General features: G+C 42.3%; 2 protein-coding genes and 1 non-coding gene across 3 annotated transcripts in view; all 3 read left to right on the top strand.

Annotated features, from left to right (window-relative positions):
* Positions 1-5,732, top strand: part of vgf (VGF nerve growth factor inducible) — a 6,227-nt gene extending 495 nt beyond the window's left edge. Inside the window, exon 2 of the mRNA XM_034856734.1 lies at positions 2,213-5,732. Within this exon, the coding sequence (XP_034712625.1) occupies positions 2,263-4,413 (2,151 nt within the window). The 5' untranslated portion in view covers positions 2,213-2,262 and the 3' untranslated portion in view covers positions 4,414-5,732. The remainder of the gene's footprint in view (positions 1-2,212) is intronic.
* A 3,625-nt stretch (positions 5,733-9,357) lies between these two features.
* trnal-aag lies at positions 9,358-9,439 on the top strand. Its single transcript has one exon. It is a non-coding gene; the product is annotated as a tRNA-Leu (tRNA).
* Positions 9,440-10,282: 843 nt separating this feature from the next.
* On the top strand, positions 10,283-18,077 carry snapc2 (small nuclear RNA activating complex, polypeptide 2). Its single transcript, XM_034856772.1, has 7 exons — positions 10,283-10,745; positions 11,325-11,495; positions 11,634-11,772; positions 13,958-14,251; positions 15,451-15,822; positions 16,316-16,404; positions 17,426-18,077. Exons 1-7 carry the CDS (start codon positions 10,539-10,541, stop codon positions 17,732-17,734), a joined length of 1,581 nt encoding a protein of 526 aa, XP_034712663.1. The 5' UTR covers positions 10,283-10,538; the 3' UTR covers positions 17,735-18,077.
* Positions 18,078-19,046: the final 969 nt, after the last annotated feature.

Raw genomic sequence — 19,046 nt, 5'->3', positions numbered from 1 at the left:
TACACGTCACTCATACCCATATCCACGCACCAGGTTACTTATAAATAAATTCTCTAAAATAAATAAAAAATACACACATATTACCCCCTGATAATTGGGTTGACTGGCTGTCGATACTGCGACATTTTATATTATTGGGAATTTAAACAGCTGCAATCAACAACAAAAATATCCAACATGTTTCAAAGAGGTGTTTGATTGTTGGCTTGGAAAATGTTTGATAGTGGATGCAGAAACTATTTAAATTCCCCTTTAGACAAAACCTGTTAATTGATCAATTCAATGACACATGTTACAGTTAAGTTTATGTTACAGACATATGAGCGGGGTTTTGCGTTATGTTGCATCCCAATGTGCGGGGGCAGACTGTATTGTTACTTGGACTAGTATGGTCAACACAGAGGTGGCCCCATTGTCCTCCTCTCCTTTTTCTGCCCCCTCCCCCATCCATCATCACCATCACCATCACCATCACCATCACCATCACCATCACCATTATCACAATAATCGTCATCACCATGACTCGCTCTGCCAAAAATAGAGGAGAGCGAAGCTGCTTCACACGGTTGCGTTTCTGTGCATTCAAATAAAAAATTAAAAAAAGGTTATGATACCACAGAAGCAGAGACAGGGACAATGGTTTTGCACATCCCTCAAATATGTTTGCAAATCCTCCATATAGTCTCTTTTTCCCTTTCTCAATATTCTATTTATTTGTTTCTGTGTTTATTGTTTGTTTATTTCATATTATTGCTTACATGTATTTTCTTGTATGCACCATCAATCAAGGAACATTCCTTTAGGTGCTACTTACCTGGCAATTAGTATTTCTTTCCTGTTAGTGATTCTTATGGACAGTCCTTTGTCTTTTTGTTTGTCTAAAATGTCTGCATACAACACGCCTGTGTTTGTTGGGGGGTTCACAGTCTGTCAGTGCGTGGGCTGTGGGGAGGTTCCTGGAGGTGGAGGGGTGGCTTTGTGTAGACAGATTAGTCTTGATTCTTGGCTCTGCAGAAGCGGATTGTGAATCCGCTTTGCTGCTTATAAAGTGTAGTGTGACCAGCTCAGGCCAGAAGAACTTAAAGGAGAGAATAGAAGACAAATGCAGCCAAGCTGATCGCTTGGTTTTATATGTGGAGGATAAGATAAGTCGTTCGCCGCGTGTTTGGCACATCACGCATCACACATCCCCTGCAAGCCAGCCACCTCCACTGCTGCTGCAGATCATCATCTGCTCTGTTATTGGCTCTGGAATGTTGTTGTTGTTTTTTTAACAGTATTGTTTTTTTTCCCATCACAAATTAACTTATTTTCGACATGTTTTAGGGCGTCTCCAATCACCTCTGCAAAAGTAGACTATAATTTCCAACATTTTTGGTGATTTCATTGCCATGCTTTAATACAGCACAGTCTAACCCAAATGCGTACAAATAGCACGGCTTTACACTTTGAAAAAACGTGCAATGCGTGTGCCAAAGTCAAATTCTGCGTGCAGTAGATACGCTGAGCGCCCAAATAATACTCATTGAGACCGGTGCGTTTGTGCTTTTTTACTTGTCTTGAGAAAAAGACGATTAAATGGCTGCATTGCACGGAATATTCTTTGCAGTGAAAAGTAACTGCAGCAAACAGTGGCGTGGTGCCATGCAGCACAACGGTGGTCCATAAAAAGGAAGAGCAGTTGATTATTATAATGGCGTTGCGCACGACCTGCAGCCACACAGGGGTCTTTCAGAGCCATTTGTGCACTTCAAACACATCCTAAACCGGAGAGTAGACAACAAGGCTATGTGCGTGTTGCCTTTTGGACAAAGGTAAAGGCCACACATGCACGCGTAATATCGATGATACCAGTAATATTAGACTTTTACATCAGCAAAATAGCCTTTTTGTAGTGCTTCTGCATATCCCACGGTGCATTGTGATCTACCTACTCTGCCTGATAGATGAAAGTAGAGTTGGCGCTATTAATTGGCTGAACACACTTGATCCAGTTAATCAGGAATTATTAAGGAAAAGCACACCCGGAACTGATATTTTCACATAATTAGTTAAACAAAACACCTGTGCCTGTGATCGTTTTCCTGTGTTGTCACAATCTGGGAACCTTTATTTAAAAAACGTTACCTTCAAGCCGCAAGCCAAAGGCCAAGAATTAAAAAGACTTATAGAAACTGAAGATGTTTTTTTCTGTGTTTTTCCTCTCCTCTAGGTGTTTCTGATCGTTCTCACTGCTCACAGCCGACCGTGTTCTGAGTGACCATGATTGGGTACCACAAGGCCTCAAGTGCCCTAACCCTCCTAGTCCTCCTGATGGGGGTGTCCCTCCTCCAGCTGTCCACCCAAAATCCCATCAATGCCCCTGGAGATGTCAATTACCCACACAGAGACACTCCTCCTACAAAGGATCCAGAGACAGGATCAATGCAGAAAGAAGAGGCAGAGGAAGAAGAGGAGCTCTTTAAGGATGTGGATCCCAAAACACTAGCGGCGGTTTTACTTGAGGCACTGAATCACTCGTGGGTAGGGGAAAAGAGGGAGGGAAGTGAGCGCAACGATGAGATGAAAGATGGAGAAGAAATGAAGGCTGAGACGGAGGAAGCTACAAGAGAAAAAGCTTACAGAGGAGTGAGAACGATGGAGACGGAAGGAACAAACAGAGACAGAGATGGCCGACAGGAGCTGGAGCTGCTGATGGCTGCGCAGGGGAAGGAACGGGAAAGGGAGGAGGAAGAGGAGATGAAGAGAGCTCAGGAGGAAGAGGAAAAGATGACAGAAAAGGTGACCAGTCATACAACAAGTCAGACAGTCCAGGTCCAAAGAGAGCGGCAACCCGCTAGTTTGGACGGAAGAGGGGAGAACGGGCAGAGTGCCGTCGCCCCAAACACACCAGGACAAGGTAGCAATGAAGAGGAGGAGCAGCTCAGCCCAGAGGAGCTGATGAACCTCGAGACCATGATGAAGGAGTTCCCTCGTTTAAACGCCGCTACTAAGAGGGACGGCGATTCGGAGCTTAACCAGAGAGAGAGCCGAGGCTACAGCAACTACAACGACGTCGTACCGATCGGCAAAGGCACTGACCTCGCCATGACTAAGAAGAAACTGAAATGGCAAGAGGAGACACAGAAAGGCCTGAACTTCCCAACATTCAGGGGAGGCAACTTCATGGACGACTTTGATCATAACAACAATTACGCCGGCGATAACGCAGTGCAACCCCAGCTTCCGACAGAGCAGGAAGCGATGGAAGATGACGAACCCGCGGAGGAGGAAGAGGAGGTGTTGAGTCCCGAGGAAGAAGAGGCTCGGGCTAAAGCGGAGCAGGAGGAGATGAGGAGGCAGGCGGCCGAGGCACAGAGAGCCAAGATGGAGGAGGAGAAGTTGGCCGACATCGCCTCGGACATGCTGCTGCGCTACATGGTCAAACAGAACAACGGGAACAGGAAGTATAGCGCGTCTCTGTCCAACGCCGCCGAGGACAAGCGGTCCGACGAGGAACAGGAAGCGACGGAGGAGGATGACATAGACCCCCAGACCATCGACAAGCTGATTGAGATCTCCAACAAGCTCCACCTCCCCGCCGACGACGTGGTGGACATCATCAGTGACGTGGAGAAGAAGAAGAAGAAAGACGTGCCGCCTGAGACTGCGTCTCGTTGGCAACGGCCTCCAACGCCACTGTCGTCTCCTTTCTTGTCAACCAAAGGTTTTTCCGCGTCGCAGACGCCAACCAGTCAAAATGGCTTCCCCGTCCCTAAGCAACCCTCTCCAGCTGTCAATCTCCTCAAAACATGGTTGCAGGAGAAATCGCAAACCAAATCGCAGGATCTTTGGAACAAACCTTCAAAGCCTCTGTTAGCCAGTCCTAATCGTTGGCCCAAACCTCAGAAGCCTCTGTCAATCAAGCAGGACCTCTGGCGCAAATCCCCCAAGCCTGTTTGGACTGGATACCCTTTGTACCCCTACAAATACCCATCCTACTACCAGAGGAAGCTGTACCCAGACTACTACCCCATCTATTATCCTCCTCCACCCAGACCCAAACCCCGTTACTACATCCCCAACAACTTCCTGGGAAATTCCGTGGATGACACCTACTCCTTGCCTCCCAGGCGCCGTTACCACAGCTGGGTCCAACCTCGGCTGAGACACCCCCCCGTCGGCCTCCAGCAGAGGCCGTACTACGCCAGCTACCGCTATCAGCCGCTACCCATCCCCAAACCTCGTTCTTCTCCTCCTCGAATGCCTGTGATCCCTCCACAACAGAAGTTCTATTACTCAGTCCCGGCAGCACCCGCCGAGACCAGAAATGAAGATTATGACTCTGGTGGAAAGCAGCCAGACAGCAGCAAGCATGACGACCTGGAGGAATACATTCAGCAGATACTCATGAAGGGACAAATGTTGGAATGAAAGAGGAGAGCAGTGCGAAAATAGGGGAAATGCTAATTAGGAGAAATGGGCAGAAAAGTATTTCTTCATGAATTTGTTTTGCTGGTATTTGGTTTTGTTTAATGTAACAAGTTTCTTCCTCCCGTTTTGATTGGTTGTGATGTGGACACGGACATTCAGGAGGCCATTTTATCCAGCTGTAGACTGGATAAAATGTACTATTGTAGGAAAAGGACAGAAAAGACACAGATCTACACTCCTCTGTGAAGGAGGGCAAACTGGATGAATGCATCTGTTGAAAAGCATGATGCAGCAATGTCTTGTTTCATGCTAGAACTTTTCATCCAAACTTCCGGCATGACAACATTCTCCATTGGGACATTTGACAATGCCAACAAAGGAGGACGCTTGAGTATGTCGTTACCTGATCTTGTGAAAAAGTATATTTTTCTGAGTCAGAGGGTCGGATCAATAGTAGGCAGTGATAGATGCTTAGAAATGTGTGATGACTATCTGTGTAATTGTCCCAGGCAGGGGAATTTGAAAACTTTTTCATGAACAATCTTTCTGTAAATTACCTCCACTAAATGGCCCAAACTATGTGGACGCCAAACATTCCAGCCGTATGATTTAGACACAAGAGTATTAATGACATCCAACCAAAGGGCCAAAACTAAACTGTTGACGGGAGGCGGGACTCTCACTGTTATCTAGAACATCATTGTTTCCTAGTGCTTTAATATTTCCCTTCTTTGGCACTAAGGGGAAAAGCCCAAACCAGGAAAAACGTCCCCAGACCACAGAGCGTCTCTATACTTTTGGCAGTATGGTGTATCAAGTGACACATCTATCATCTGTCAGTGAAGAAATCAAAATCACATATGTTCTTGAAAGGACCTCATGCCATTGAATACATTTTTATGCAGATGCATAATTTTTGTGTTATTTGTATAAAAATGCAGCATAAGCATTTCCGCAGAATAGCACTTTCTAGTTATGTATACTCACACATAGCCCCCAAAGCGCTTTATGATGAAATATAAGGCTCCGAAAAGCATATTTCATACAAAGGGCTTTGGAAGCCACACTTACACCACTATAATGGCTTGGATGACTCATCCTTTTGCATAACTTTGATTACCTTGTTGCTATGGTGCCAAACCCTGGCCAAACTCTATATGGCATTCTTTTGATGCCTTCAGAGTAGAATACAGTGGTGGAGGCATACTGTTCTTTTACTAAACACATGCATTTTAAAGGATAAGGCTGGTGTTATTCTCTATTTTATTCTACATCACCAATGTATTTAATACTTTGTGACTTTCCTACCTTGTCTGTAGCACTTAAGTTGTTGTTTTTTAAGTTGTTAAGTTTTATTCAGTTGTTTATTCAGTTTTATTTGGGATGTAAAAAATCACCAACCTTACCCTTTAAAGATGCCCCCCATGGTTTTGTTATAGCACAAAGGGCCCCTGAATCCAAAAGTTTCTTTCAGCTCGATAAAGACCATTAAGTGCCATTTTAGTATTCAACATTTAGTTTTCATTGCTCATTATGAACTCAAAGTCTAATTTAAAACATATTGTTTTTCTTGTTATTTAAATTGTTGCACAACCATTGATCATACATTTTAAACTCTGAGCTGAAATCGGCTGCCTTACATGCCACTGTGACATTGCGCTTCATGTTTTATTTTTTTTAAGAATCTTTTTTATTTTTATACCATTTTTTATTATCCACGAGATCAAGGCTGTAATCACTTTTTTAAGAGATAATGGGAATGATTCTCTGGAACTGATTCTACTGGAGATGGGATCAGTTTGTTCATATTCAGGTAAAATTAAGTTGAATTCGCAATTTTAAAAACATAAAGAGATTTTTGATTGCTTGGATTGGATGGCAGTGTTGTAAAAAAATGTTTTTACTGCTGAGATTTCCTCTCTTTACTTGGCTACTGATAATCCGTAAACAATAAACTCTTAATTTTCTCCCCATTCATCTCTTTTGAAAATGCTTCACTGGGAACAAAAAGCAGATGCTGCTCTTTGGTTTGTCTGTATCGTTGACCTTTGTTGTAATCTGTTGCGAAAGTGAGCAAATCTCAACACCTTTGTTGCCAAGCCAAAATAGAACCACGGCATCGCCAATCTCACACTGAAACCATGAGGCGAAAAGGGAGTGAACTGAATCAAGGAGATGGGAGTAAACACAAAGCTTTTTGTATTTGTTAATGATTTTTTTTTTTTTTTATACGATTAAGAAGGATGTGGCAGATTGCTTAAGGAACCGGGACAAAAAATGGCTGAGATATGAAGCGACAGACCAGCTGGTAAAAGTGTCTGCACGTTTATGTATACTTGCATCTAAAAATTGCTTCTTTGAAGATGTACAAGCATCAATTAAAAGAGCATACAAAAAAAACATTTAAAGATGACAGAAACAATGACGTCGGTGTACCTTAAAAATCATTGTTTGAGTCATGTATGCGGCAAGTGTTGTCTATGGTATTTCTAGATGTACCTTGTTGTAACCATCGTAATAAACATGCGTTTGCTGGATGTAAATATGCGCATGTCAATGGATACTTTTGCTACCCATGAAGAAACAATAAAGTCAACTATTTTTATTACAAAAATGCTTCATTGTGGACAGAGAGAATTGTTATGTGAGTGTGAGAGTGAAGGTCCTGGATAGCCATCTCATAGAGATAGAACAAACAGATGGGTGGTGGATATATGGATGGCTAAATGGATGAATGGATAGATAATGGGTGGATGGATGATGGATGATGGATGATGGATGGAGTGATGATGGATGGATGGATGAACAGACGGATGGATGATGGATGGATAGACAGACGGAAGGATGATGGATGGAAGGAAAAAACATTTCATTTTCTCACTTTGTTTTAGTCAAATCATTCCATAGTTTTGGTTTTATTTGTCCAGGTTTCTCTTGCTTCCTCTCAAATACAAAGGAGGTGAGCAGATTTAAGTTTGGGCAGCTCGGTGATTTGAAAAATGACATTTCAAAAACAAAAACAGCAGAGCAACAACAGTGTCCTTTGGAACTACTCTCTACCGAAGAACTAGTCTCCATGAAAACTGTTGTTGGTGTGTGTTGTGTACTATCCAGAGTAACAGGAACACTGACCGTCACAGAAAAATCCCAATTTGTTGCGGGGGAGAGGTCTAAGAGTGTGCTAACATTGACATAAGCAAATGTGTAAAGGTGCAGAAACAAAAAGGGCTCTTGCAAACATGCACAGTCGTCAGACCAATGAGCTGAACCTGGCTCAGCTTTTGCTGCAAAGCATTGCAACATCACCGGCCAGTACATTGTGGTGGTCAATCAAGCGTAGAAGTACTCATTCCCATTCTGTGGATTTCTTTGAAAAGTGAACAGATGGAGGAAAGTCATTTGTCGAAGCTGTGAGCAGCACAAACAAAAATCCATTCAGCTCCCCTGTATTGGGGTGAAGGCAGGGTGAAAAAAAAACAACCTAAATGAACAAACATGCTAGAACTGTCCCTGTCACGAGACTGAAGCCAATAACTGCCACAATAATGGTATTGTGCATTCTTAAACAATGCTCTCCTTATAATTAAATCATGGTATCTGGGGTTAAGAATGATAATCCCCCGGTGTGGTCTATGGGCCGATTACAGCGCAGACAGTAATTGAAGGTGGGAGGGAGCAGAAGACAGGATTTGGCTTGCTTTGATACGTCGTGCTGCTCAGAGGTGGGGGTGTTCAGCAGGGTGATTAAAGGTTAGAGTAGTCATTGGACGAGATGGGGATTGTGGGCTGCAGGGATGTGCTAACACCCACACAGACCAGTAACCACAAACGCATGTCCACGTCCAGGTTTCAGAAACATAGAAACTATTGAAAGTACTGACAAGGACTACCACAGGCTGTCAAATGAGTTTTTTTATCCGAAAATGTCAACCTCAGAACAAACAACATGATGTGTAAATTAACTAGGTGCTGTGTGAGACTTAGATGCACAGAATTAAAAGACAAACAGAGTGTGATAGGACATGCATTAGTAAAGCAGGACAAAGACTGAGACAAAATCATTTTAAGGCTGAACTAATTAAACAAAAGCCTGTTGAATTAAGAGAAGACAAAAGAGAAAGTGGAAGAACAGAGAAGAAAAGAGAAGACAAGAGAGCGTACCAGATGACAGGGTGAGGAAAAAGTGACACAGGAATGGGCAGAGGCAGGGAGTGAGGGAGTGAGGGATGAGATAAGGGGGGAGTGGAGTGGTTGATGGTTGCAGCTCTGCCCATGGAGAGGTGCAGTGATTCATGATGTCACGTGGTGAAGACTGGGTGACTCATCCACCAACATCATCATGCAGCCACTGCAGAACACCCAAACACACAATCACAAAAACATGCACACATGCATGCACGCACACACACATGCACGCACACGCACGCACACGCACACACGCGCACACACACACACGCACACAAGTTAGAAACACGTAGGCCTTGCAATGGCATGCAATCCATAAGATTATCAAACATGGACATAAGAAACATGCAGTTGCAAATGGCAACAATAGACATGCTTACATATTTAAAACCAAGTGTTATCTCTCACTCACTTTCTCTCTCTCTCTCTCTCTCTCTTACACACACACACACACACACACACACACACACACACACACACACACACACACACAAGCACACGCAAACACACACAAACACGACTTTGGAGAGTGGTGTGCTTTTTATTAAATACAATTTCTAAAACATGAAAGTGTAAGCAAATGATGGAAATGTTTACTTTCGTTGTTAGATTTGAGTGGGTTCACACTAGAGCAACCCAAACTGGCTTAATCTGTTCTACCAAGTACTTTAACAAGACTAGTTTGAAAGGCTTTTGCCAACCGTACCAAAATGATCTCGAATTATTTATAATAATTTACCTGTAAAACGGCATGGTACCGGTAGCGTGGCCGAGCGGTCTAAGGCGCTGGATTAAGGCTCCAGTCTCTTCGGGGGCGTGGGTTCGAATCCCACCGCTGCCAAACGTTTATTATAGTGACAAGAAAGAAATTATGTTGCCTAGTGATTTGGATTGTGTTACCAAAAGGTAAAACTATGTCATACCGATTTTGGAAGTTGATTTTAGCCCCTTCTGCGCCAAATATCATGTAGGCTACTGCCTATCCAGATTGCATGTCTCCTTCGTTAAGTCTATCAGGCAGTGCTCGTTTCAGGCTGAATTTCTCACTAGTATTGACAAAGTCTAAAGTCAGGAGTTGGTTTCCCTAGCTGTCCTCATCCAAAAGTGGTAGGACGAAACCTTAGGAAATACGCACAGCCTAAAACAGAAGACCTGGCAGGTAAAGGTCAGGGCAAATAGTTTCCCGCGCCGACTGAGGCACCCGGAAGCAGCAACCACGAGCTAAGGCTCCCTTCACAATATATATAAAAAAGACACTTAGCCTTCAAGTTAAAGTAAGATAATTTAACTTTAATTAGTCTGGCTTTGACAAACCCTCTTCCTATGCACGCTAGGGAAGATAACGTTAAAAAGTTGTTTTAGTGGTGAAACATAAAACTCAGATTGAACAGATAGTCTAGCTAGCTGTCTGGATTTACCCTGCTGAGATGATCTGAGATATGGGCATGGTCCTCACACACGCCAGGAATAAAAAAGCCCAAAAGTCAAAGATGCATTTAACATATATGTTTGAACAGTAATACCCTTTTTTGTGTAAAAGTAATTAAATTAAAGGTAGTTAAGGTATCAACCCGATGCCACAGACTGTTAATATTAATATGTTAATATTACTTATATTTACAGACTATGACCTGTATGCCCTGTGCACACTTTAATGTAATCTGTATTGCAAGGAAATGCTTTTACTCTGAAAATATAGCACCGGAAGACAAATTGTTGTCGTTAGCGGCTGAACGCAGACGGTCTGAGAAAGTAACGTTATCTCTGCGAGAAAGCACGTTTTTAAAATCAAGTTTAACGTTCAAATGAACGTTTCTATCCAGTAAGTACGAGACACGGCTCTCCGAGCTGCACGAAACGAACAAGCTGGAGTTTGTCTCGTGAATCTTTCAGTCTAGTCTGTAACGTAAATTCAGTTTGTATCAGCGACGTGAGTCGAGATGAAGCCGCCTCCTCGGAAACGAACTAAAGTAAATCTTAACGTGTATACTGAACCGACAGGCAAGCGGGTCAGCAACCAGTGGAAGCAAGCAGAACAGAGGAATCTCCTTACAGCACTGAAAACGCTCAGCGGGAAAACCCAGGGCCGCGAGGACATCGACTATGATTTCCTGAGAAACCACGTTAAAACTCGCTCTATTTCGGAGGTAACGTAACACTAGTCCTGTAATGTTTAGCTGCACATTGTGCTTTTACTTCAGGGAAAACTGCTTCGGTAGCTCTGTGTTTGCATATAAAAAAAAACTAGGTATTAGTGGTGGAAGAAGTTCAAGATTCTTTTATTGTCAAACCACAGTACACTGTACTAAGATTTACGTGCAAAGTTTACAGCTTAAAAAGAATACAGCACAGAAACAATTTAAAAACAACGTTGAAAGGTCGAGTTAGTATTTATATGATTTATTCAGCATTAAGATTCTTGTACTAGTAGGCTACAACCCACAGTATCATCAGTAAAATGTACCTAAAGTATTTAAATTAAAAATAAAAGTACTCAATGCAGAAAAACCTTTACATGATAGAATCAGGAAATTATGCATAATTATTAAGTGTTTAATCGTGTTATTTCAACTGGCCTATATGGTGTTGTATGGTTTAACTTCTAATAAAACTACTATATACTGTATATGAAAAATAAACCTATATTTCACTACTGCTAGTAATATACAGTCTTTGGTAAAGATGTGTGTGGACTATTCCTTCCTTCCTTCCTTCCTTCCTTTCAGCTGCAATCTGTGGTGGAATATCTGAAGAACAAAGTCATCTCATCGGCGAGCCAAACGCTCAAGGAGAAGAGATTGGAGGAGAAGGTCAGAAAGCCCATCGAGGTGTGGACCCACCTGGCTTCTACTATGGCTGGAAGCCTCGAAGAACCCATTACCACGGCATTCTCTCAGGTACTGCAAGCCAGACATGAATAAGTTAGGTCAGATTACTTTTTATATTATTATTATTTTTGCACACTATGGAAGTGGAGAGATATAACTTAAAATAACACTCAATTTCACTCAGTTTCAATTCCCCCCCCCTCTCAGATGCTGATCGTGTCGTCCACAGAGCCTTGCACCCTGAGGAACTGTGACCCTCCTCAAGTCTACAGACCACCCACAAACAAAGACGGGCCCGTTGGTCGCACCATCACTCCCAGACCAGTGACTAGGTTGCCAGTCAAAGGTATGGATCGCCAGGCAATAAAAACTGATATCAGTAGTTTGTGTCATGCCATGCAGATCTTTTTGTGATCGTTTTACATCTGTTTGTAGCCTTTTTTTCTAGTTGTTTTGCGTCTTTGTGGTGGCTGTGTGCATAGATAAAGAACGTAAGATCTGTCTACCATCTTACCTGGGTACTGTTTACAATTGACACCTATGGGAAGAAACTTTATTATCAGCTGTGCGGCACCTGTTTTTTATCAAAAGGGCCAAAGTGACTAGGGAAGCTGGTATTACTTCTCACACGTCAGTATAGAGTAGATGAGACATTTATTTTTCATATCAAGGTCAACTAAAATGGCAAAAAGGTCAGTGAACTACGTAACTTTCTAACTTAAGTCAAAGTAACTGCTAGTGTTCAACAGCATTAATTTGGTTTGACCAGCAAACCTTGTTTTGTTAGCTACTCTAACTTAACTTAAATGTAAGGTGTAGTTAATGTTATCACAAAGTTATTATTATGTCCCCAACGTTGACATTTGACCGCTAAGCAGCTGGCTCCATAGCCTGGCTCCACCTTCCTACGTACTTTCTCATTTCCCTTCAGTACTAGGTCTGGGTTCGTGGTATAGTGTTGGATTTTCTCCAGTCAAATTTTGGGCTGTCCAGTCAGCGAACAGCGGGAGGGTCTGAGAACGATGACGTTGAGGCCGTGCGCTACTTTGAGTTGTAGTTCCGTAAAGGCAGCGGACAAAGATGCGAGCGAAACTATTCGGTCCGTTGTGGCAACGCTGCTGAATATCCAGAAGTTAAAGCTCGAGCAAGAACAATCTTTGCTGAGTTTTGTTGGTGGCCATGATGTTGAGGCCGTCCTCCCCACGGAATTCAGGGAAAGTTAGATTTTCCATCTCGCTCAGTTAGTGGTTAAGGGGTTGGCTAAGGCTAACGCTAGCAATGCCTTTGCTAAATATAAGCCTTGTTGGCCTCCCCTCTTGTTGCACATGACAGACATCAAGACAAAACATTAGCAATTGGTTATGGCAGATCCAATAGTTTTAAACTTCAACAGAGTACCTGCCTTGTAGGAAGTATACACTTGTCAGGGTCAATGTACACTTCTGTACAAATGAAATGTACCAGAGTCTGGTAGGACCAGGCTACTGATTCTTAGAAGCTGTTTACAAGGAGCTGTGCTCGTCTTCACTCCCACACTTGTTTCCTAGTATCTTAAGAAATATCCAGCCAGCTGCGTTACAATCTACACAAAGAGTGATTCCCAGGAAAATCAGCCCAACAGTAACGTTAACCACATCACAGCAACACAGAACTCTAACGTTAACCGAGCACACAGTCAGCCGAGGGATTGCCCTGAACGTGATGTTTACCATTGTCTAACATTAGCTAACCCCAAATTAGCTGCCTTCTCCAGTCAGTTATTATATATTAACATCACTTGTTGTCATCTTACATCATGCCTTTACATAATGTTTCTTTCAGTAAAGCAAATAAAACCTAATCTGTGTCTTGTTCAGTTAAAGTAATCCAGCAGCACACACGTTCACATAAAAGAGGCGGTGTTTGTACAGCCCGACCAATCGTAAACATCTACCAAAGCCGTATATTGTAAATAAGAAGAACACAGACATAGTTTTACCCGCCCCAGCAATGCAACCTAAAACAGGAAGGAAAGTTGGCAAAAAAAGCAGACGCCGTTATGTGTAAATCACAATGCTTAATATCACTTCCCCATCAATCAGGTCCCTTGATTTGACCATAATTACACCTGTCCTCCCCATAAACTGGCAGTTGTGAGCAATTGTGAGAGTAAATTTAAAAAAATACATAAACAGAATTCAAACCGATGATAATACGAAATCCCGTAGGCTATATTCAGTAAGCCATCATTGGTTGTTTTGTGTCTTTATGTGGTTGTTTTTAGTTTAAGTGTACAAGAAGTATAACTTAGACAGTAATTGCAATTGATCAAACTATGCAAACAGGAATGTGGTAAATGTACATGCATAATGACGCGGAGCGTATATTTATATAAAGATGGTGTAAGAAGTGAGTCGTTTGATCAACTTTCCAACAGTAAATTTCACTTCAAACACGAGCTTTGACCCGTGCTCCGATGCATTGCAATGTCCCTCCATGATTGGTTGTAACGTATACTACAGCTTTAACAATGTGAGATCCCCCCCCCTCAGCTGAACGTCCTAACATCAATACAGCCCGTCGTCTCATGGTTATCAAGACCCCAGCACCAACCATGGGCCCAGCCAAGAGACTCCCAGCACCCTTCCAAGTGGTGAAAGCGCCAAACAGCAACATCCCTCCGCCGAAGCAACGGCTTCCTGCCACAGCTGGAAGCTCACCTGCAGCTGAGACCTCCTCCACCTCACAGTCTGCAGCGTCCGCCTGCCAGCCAGGGGCGGCACAAACACTCGCCGCGCCTTCCACATCTCCACAACCGCCCTCACGGACTGTGACTTCACTTACAGGTAGGGGTGTAAGGCATCAATCTGGATCGACATATCGATTCAATCCTCAGCGATCCAGTATCATGCTGTACATACAAAGAGAAATATTAATACATATACGTAATACAACTGACACACACACACACACACACACACACACACACACACACACGGTGGATGCAGGAAAATACGCAGATAAGATGTACAGGAAGACTTAAATTGAGGACAACTACAATATTGAAAGTGCAATAATAAGTTCAATAAGTATTTTATCAAACCGTATGAATGTGTGTCCCAGCCCAGGATAGGAAAGGATGGCTTTATGCTGGATTATCAAGGCAGCCCCCCTACTACAGCATATGATGACGGAGCTATGTCCACAAGTAGGCTACCAAGAATAGGACAGGACAGTATCATAGACACACAGCAATTCCTGTTTTTCTTGTTTTTACGAGGCATAAAAACAGGGACACACAGCGGCACACAAACATGCAAAAGATTGAAAATGAAACTATTACGGCGCAAATCCTCCATCATCATAGCAACCACGCTATTGCACCAAGGTACAAACGTGCCTGGCTTTTAAAGGAAGTAGGAGACACTCTGATTGGTTTATTGCATGTTACTCCCACAACACACCTATGATTAATGAAGACACTAAGTACAATCTTTTTGAACCATGCACCTGGCGCCCAGACCCGTTTACCACCGTTAAACTAGCAAAAGTGGATTTGCGCACGTCCTAAACGCACCTGCACCAGACGGTTCGCGCTGTGCGCTTAGCGCGATAAAATACGGCACCAATTATTGTTCAGACTTTGTGATATCAGTTAATATTGTATTGTTGGCCAAAAAATCGATTTAGTATTGTATCTAGCACTGGGCAATATAGAGAAAATCAAATATCACAATATATTTGACCAAATACCTCGATATTGATACCGCAATGATATTGTAGTGTTAACTATTGGTGCTTTCACAAAATATTTACACAAAGAGATTTTTCACTAATGTGGTCATAATGACTTACAGTTACAACAGTCTGGTAAGTTAACTTTACTGTAACACAGCCTGCAAAACCAGGAAAAGAAACCACTAATGCAATATTAGGATATTACAATGTCCAAAATCTAAGACGATATCTAGTCTCATATCACGATATTGATATTTTTGCCAGCTCTAATCAGATCCTGATAAATTGTGTGATTTACACCCCCCAGTTACAGGACAAGTCCCGGCTAGTTCTGGCTCTGCAGCAGTGTTAACGACTCAGAGTGTTGGCAGCTCTCAAATCCAGACTACCCAGCAGCCCGCGGAGCAACACCCCACCCCCACCCCCACCCCCATCTCCACCGCCTCCACGTCAAACTCCTCCTCCTCCACCAACGGCACTAGCAAAACTCCAGTCCCCAGTCCAGCAGCCTCCTCCACGCCCCCACTCTCCACCACCGCCTCGGCCCTTAACGGTCCCGCCAGCAAGTATCACACGACGAGGGTGTCAGGCGTCATGGGCGTAGTGGACTTTGAGAGGATCTATTGCTTCCTGAGTCAAATCCATCAGCCGAACGACGAGTGTCATCTCACCCCCATGGGTGAGTCTGAGACAAGAGCTGTTATAGAACAGTTAACAGTTATAGACTTAGACTTTAAGACTTTCTAGACGCCCCAGAACTAATTGTGATTACAATATAATTATCTCTTTCAGTCAAATTTGAATTTATTCATTACTTTTTTTAAACAAAGAAAGAAATAAATGCATAAATATAAACAAATAAATCCAGGATACATCTTTTGGTTATGTATATTTTGGTTAGATCTGTGATTTCATCCCCCCAAAACACTCTTTGAATAGAATTTAGTCATCTGGTCATCTACGATACAATCCCAGCTGCCATCACACACTCAGAAGGCAAATGTCCTTAATTATAGAACAATAATATACAGGCCACCCAAATATTTAGCATCCCTAATGTATCAGTTACTGTTTACGTTTCTGCAGTTGTTTTTATTGTTCTTAAACTGCGAGTCACTCACCTCAGTGCGTTGAAATGAATCCGTTTTCTGATGTGGTCTTGTATCCTCCAGAGAGCGCTATAATGCTGGACCTGTTGATGTCTCTACCAGAGGAGCTTCGCCTGCTGAACTGCACCAAGCTGCACACACATCTGAGCCAGGTACACATCGCCACGCATAACTCAGCTGCTCACTGGCGACGGTAAACTGAGATAAGATAATTTTCCTTTGGAACACTGGGCCATTAGATCTGCTGCCTTCTGACAATAATTGGCCTGTGGTCAAATCAATGTAATGTAATCAATGTAAGGACATTCTACTTCCGGGATTGCTCCGTTGACGTCGGACGGCCTTCTTTTCGGCCGGATGTCCATTACCTTCCTCTTTCTTTGTGTTGTCATTCTAATCTCTGGTGGACACCTGTTGACTATAAACTGCTCCTCAGATCTCTGCAGGGTAAATCCAGACAGCTAGCTAGACTATCTGTCCAATCTGAGTTTCCTGTTGCACGACTAAAACAAACTTTGAACGTACACATGTTGCACCAAAACAACTTCTTCCCGCGTCTATTTTGCAGAGACACAGAGGCTCTGCCCAGCGCTTGGCGCTACCCATGATAATTGTGATTGGTTTAAAGAAATGCCCATAAACCAGAGTATGTTTTCTTTTCCCATCCCGGAATGCAAATTTATATGTACTTTAGAACGTAATTACTGTGAACCAATAGTAAAGTAAGCTTTATTTCTCTTTATTGTACAATGACAAATTGAAGTACAAAACATTTAGTCCCAACTACTGCCAGAAAACGCTTAGTTGCTTTATAACCTTGGTTCTGTGAGTGAAGAGACTCTCTCCCCACCATGTATATTGCATAAGTAACAGTGTAACTGTTAGTTATACAGGAGCAAAGCAAGTCAATTGAGTTTATGGCAAAACCTTTCAGTGCTCTGTTTTCATTTTGTGACTTTGGATAGAATAAAGGACCGTTTTTCCAGTCTTATTTTTCTATTGAAGTTTTCTGCGAAACAGTGTTAAAATCTTGTCTCGATCTTGTGAACCCAATCTCGTGTCTCATCTCTCCTGAGCTGGGTATCCCATCACACACCTGGTATCGGTACAAAACATTGTTTTTGCAGCTTTAGCCGTGCATTAACCTGACAGCCCTCTTCTGCATATCTTTAGGTGTACCAATTCCTCTCATCCCCTGCCGACTCCAAGATGATGCAAGAAATGTTTAAAGAGCGGAAGGATGGACCCTGTGCTCAGACAGGGCCACCGAGCCGTCGAAACAGCCGACAGAGTACAGCTGGGGCTGGTGACAGCAATGATGTCACAGACAGTGGAGGGAAGAAACAGCAGCCAGAGGAATCTGAGAGCCAATCATTAGGAAGCAATGACCCATCAGGACATTCAGGGAATGCAGAAAAGATGGGACTCTGCCCCCCCCTCAACCCGTTTATGGTGCCACTAAAACTGTTGAGGCGCGAATAGGTCATGTTCAAAAATGTATAAACCAAATGTGCAATGGTTTGTGCAGTATGCTTTAGATAAGTCTACATTCTATAATAATATATTATCTTTACACCAATTTTAGAGTTTTAAAGTATTTGGTCGTTGTTTGTCTCAGAGGTTCCAAGGCTGGGCATCGAACCAGAATCTGAAGAATGGGATTTCTGGTCACTCTGATTCATCGTCTCATTTATCCTTGTTCTTTGATCAGGTAGGTTCTGTTTAAATCAGAATATTGTCTATTTCCCGACATTTCAGTTTTATTCATGCAGTTGTTGTTCAGCTGCTTTTGTTAAGACAACACTAAACACTGATGCATTGAGAAGTTTGGCTTATTTTCTTAAATGAAAGAAAAGGTTTTCTTGTGCAGGGCAACTGAAGTTTATTGTCATTGTTGATTGATCTGCCTAATATTTTCTTTATTAATCATTTGGATAATAAAATGTCTTAAAGTGAAAAAATGCTCAGCACAATGTTTAGTTGTTTTGTGTGTCCAACTAACAGTCCAAAAGAATTTCCATTGACTCTTATAGAAAACCCAACAATTCTCACGTTAAAAGCCACAACCAGTACATTTTTTCTTTAAGCATTCTACTTCAAAATTACTGAAACTATTATTTTATGTTGATTTACTAAATTGACTCATTATTTCAACTCTAGTTTCTTATCATTAGAAATTAAGATGTTTCAATAAGTATTTTGGCTATAAGTAATGAAACTCTTCGTGAAGCTTTAAGGGTATAGAGAGATGAATATTATTCTGTGACATTCTAAGACCAAAGTTATTATATATTAAAGATTATTGATTACTAGCTGGTCACAATCAAACAATTACAATAGCAAAAGATTGAAATAACACAAAATGGGTGTCTGGGTTTAGATGTCACCTACCAACCTGTGGCAGCAGATGGCAGCAAAAGCCATTCGGAAGCTTCAAATGTGCTTTTAGAAACAGAAGACGGGCCAGTCACCAAGGACCTGTTGGCTCGGTATGAAATGCTTTTTACTATCTAAAATAAGAAAACAAAGCGATGAGGTGTAGTCAGTTTCAGTGTAAAGGTGCTTGACCATTCTAGTCTCTGTACACTAAAACAAGAACCTCAAGAATCCTGAACTTGATGGGAAGCAAATGTAAAGGGGATAAGATGGGATTGATATGAGTCAAAGCAACCTTGGAAATATATGTTCTCTGAAGGAAGGACCTTATTTTATTTGGATTAAGCTATAAAAGTTTGTAATCTATCAAGGCCGGGGCACTCCCAGATACCTACTTTATAGGCTTTTTAATCCAGAT

This window comes from Etheostoma cragini, chromosome 19 (assembly GCF_013103735.1).
Source record: "Etheostoma cragini isolate CJK2018 chromosome 19, CSU_Ecrag_1.0, whole genome shotgun sequence".
Classification (NCBI taxonomy): Eukaryota; Metazoa; Chordata; class Actinopteri; order Perciformes; family Percidae; genus Etheostoma; species Etheostoma cragini.
Note: the sequence above shows the minus strand (reverse complement) of the source record. Positions and strands in the feature narration are given on the sequence as shown.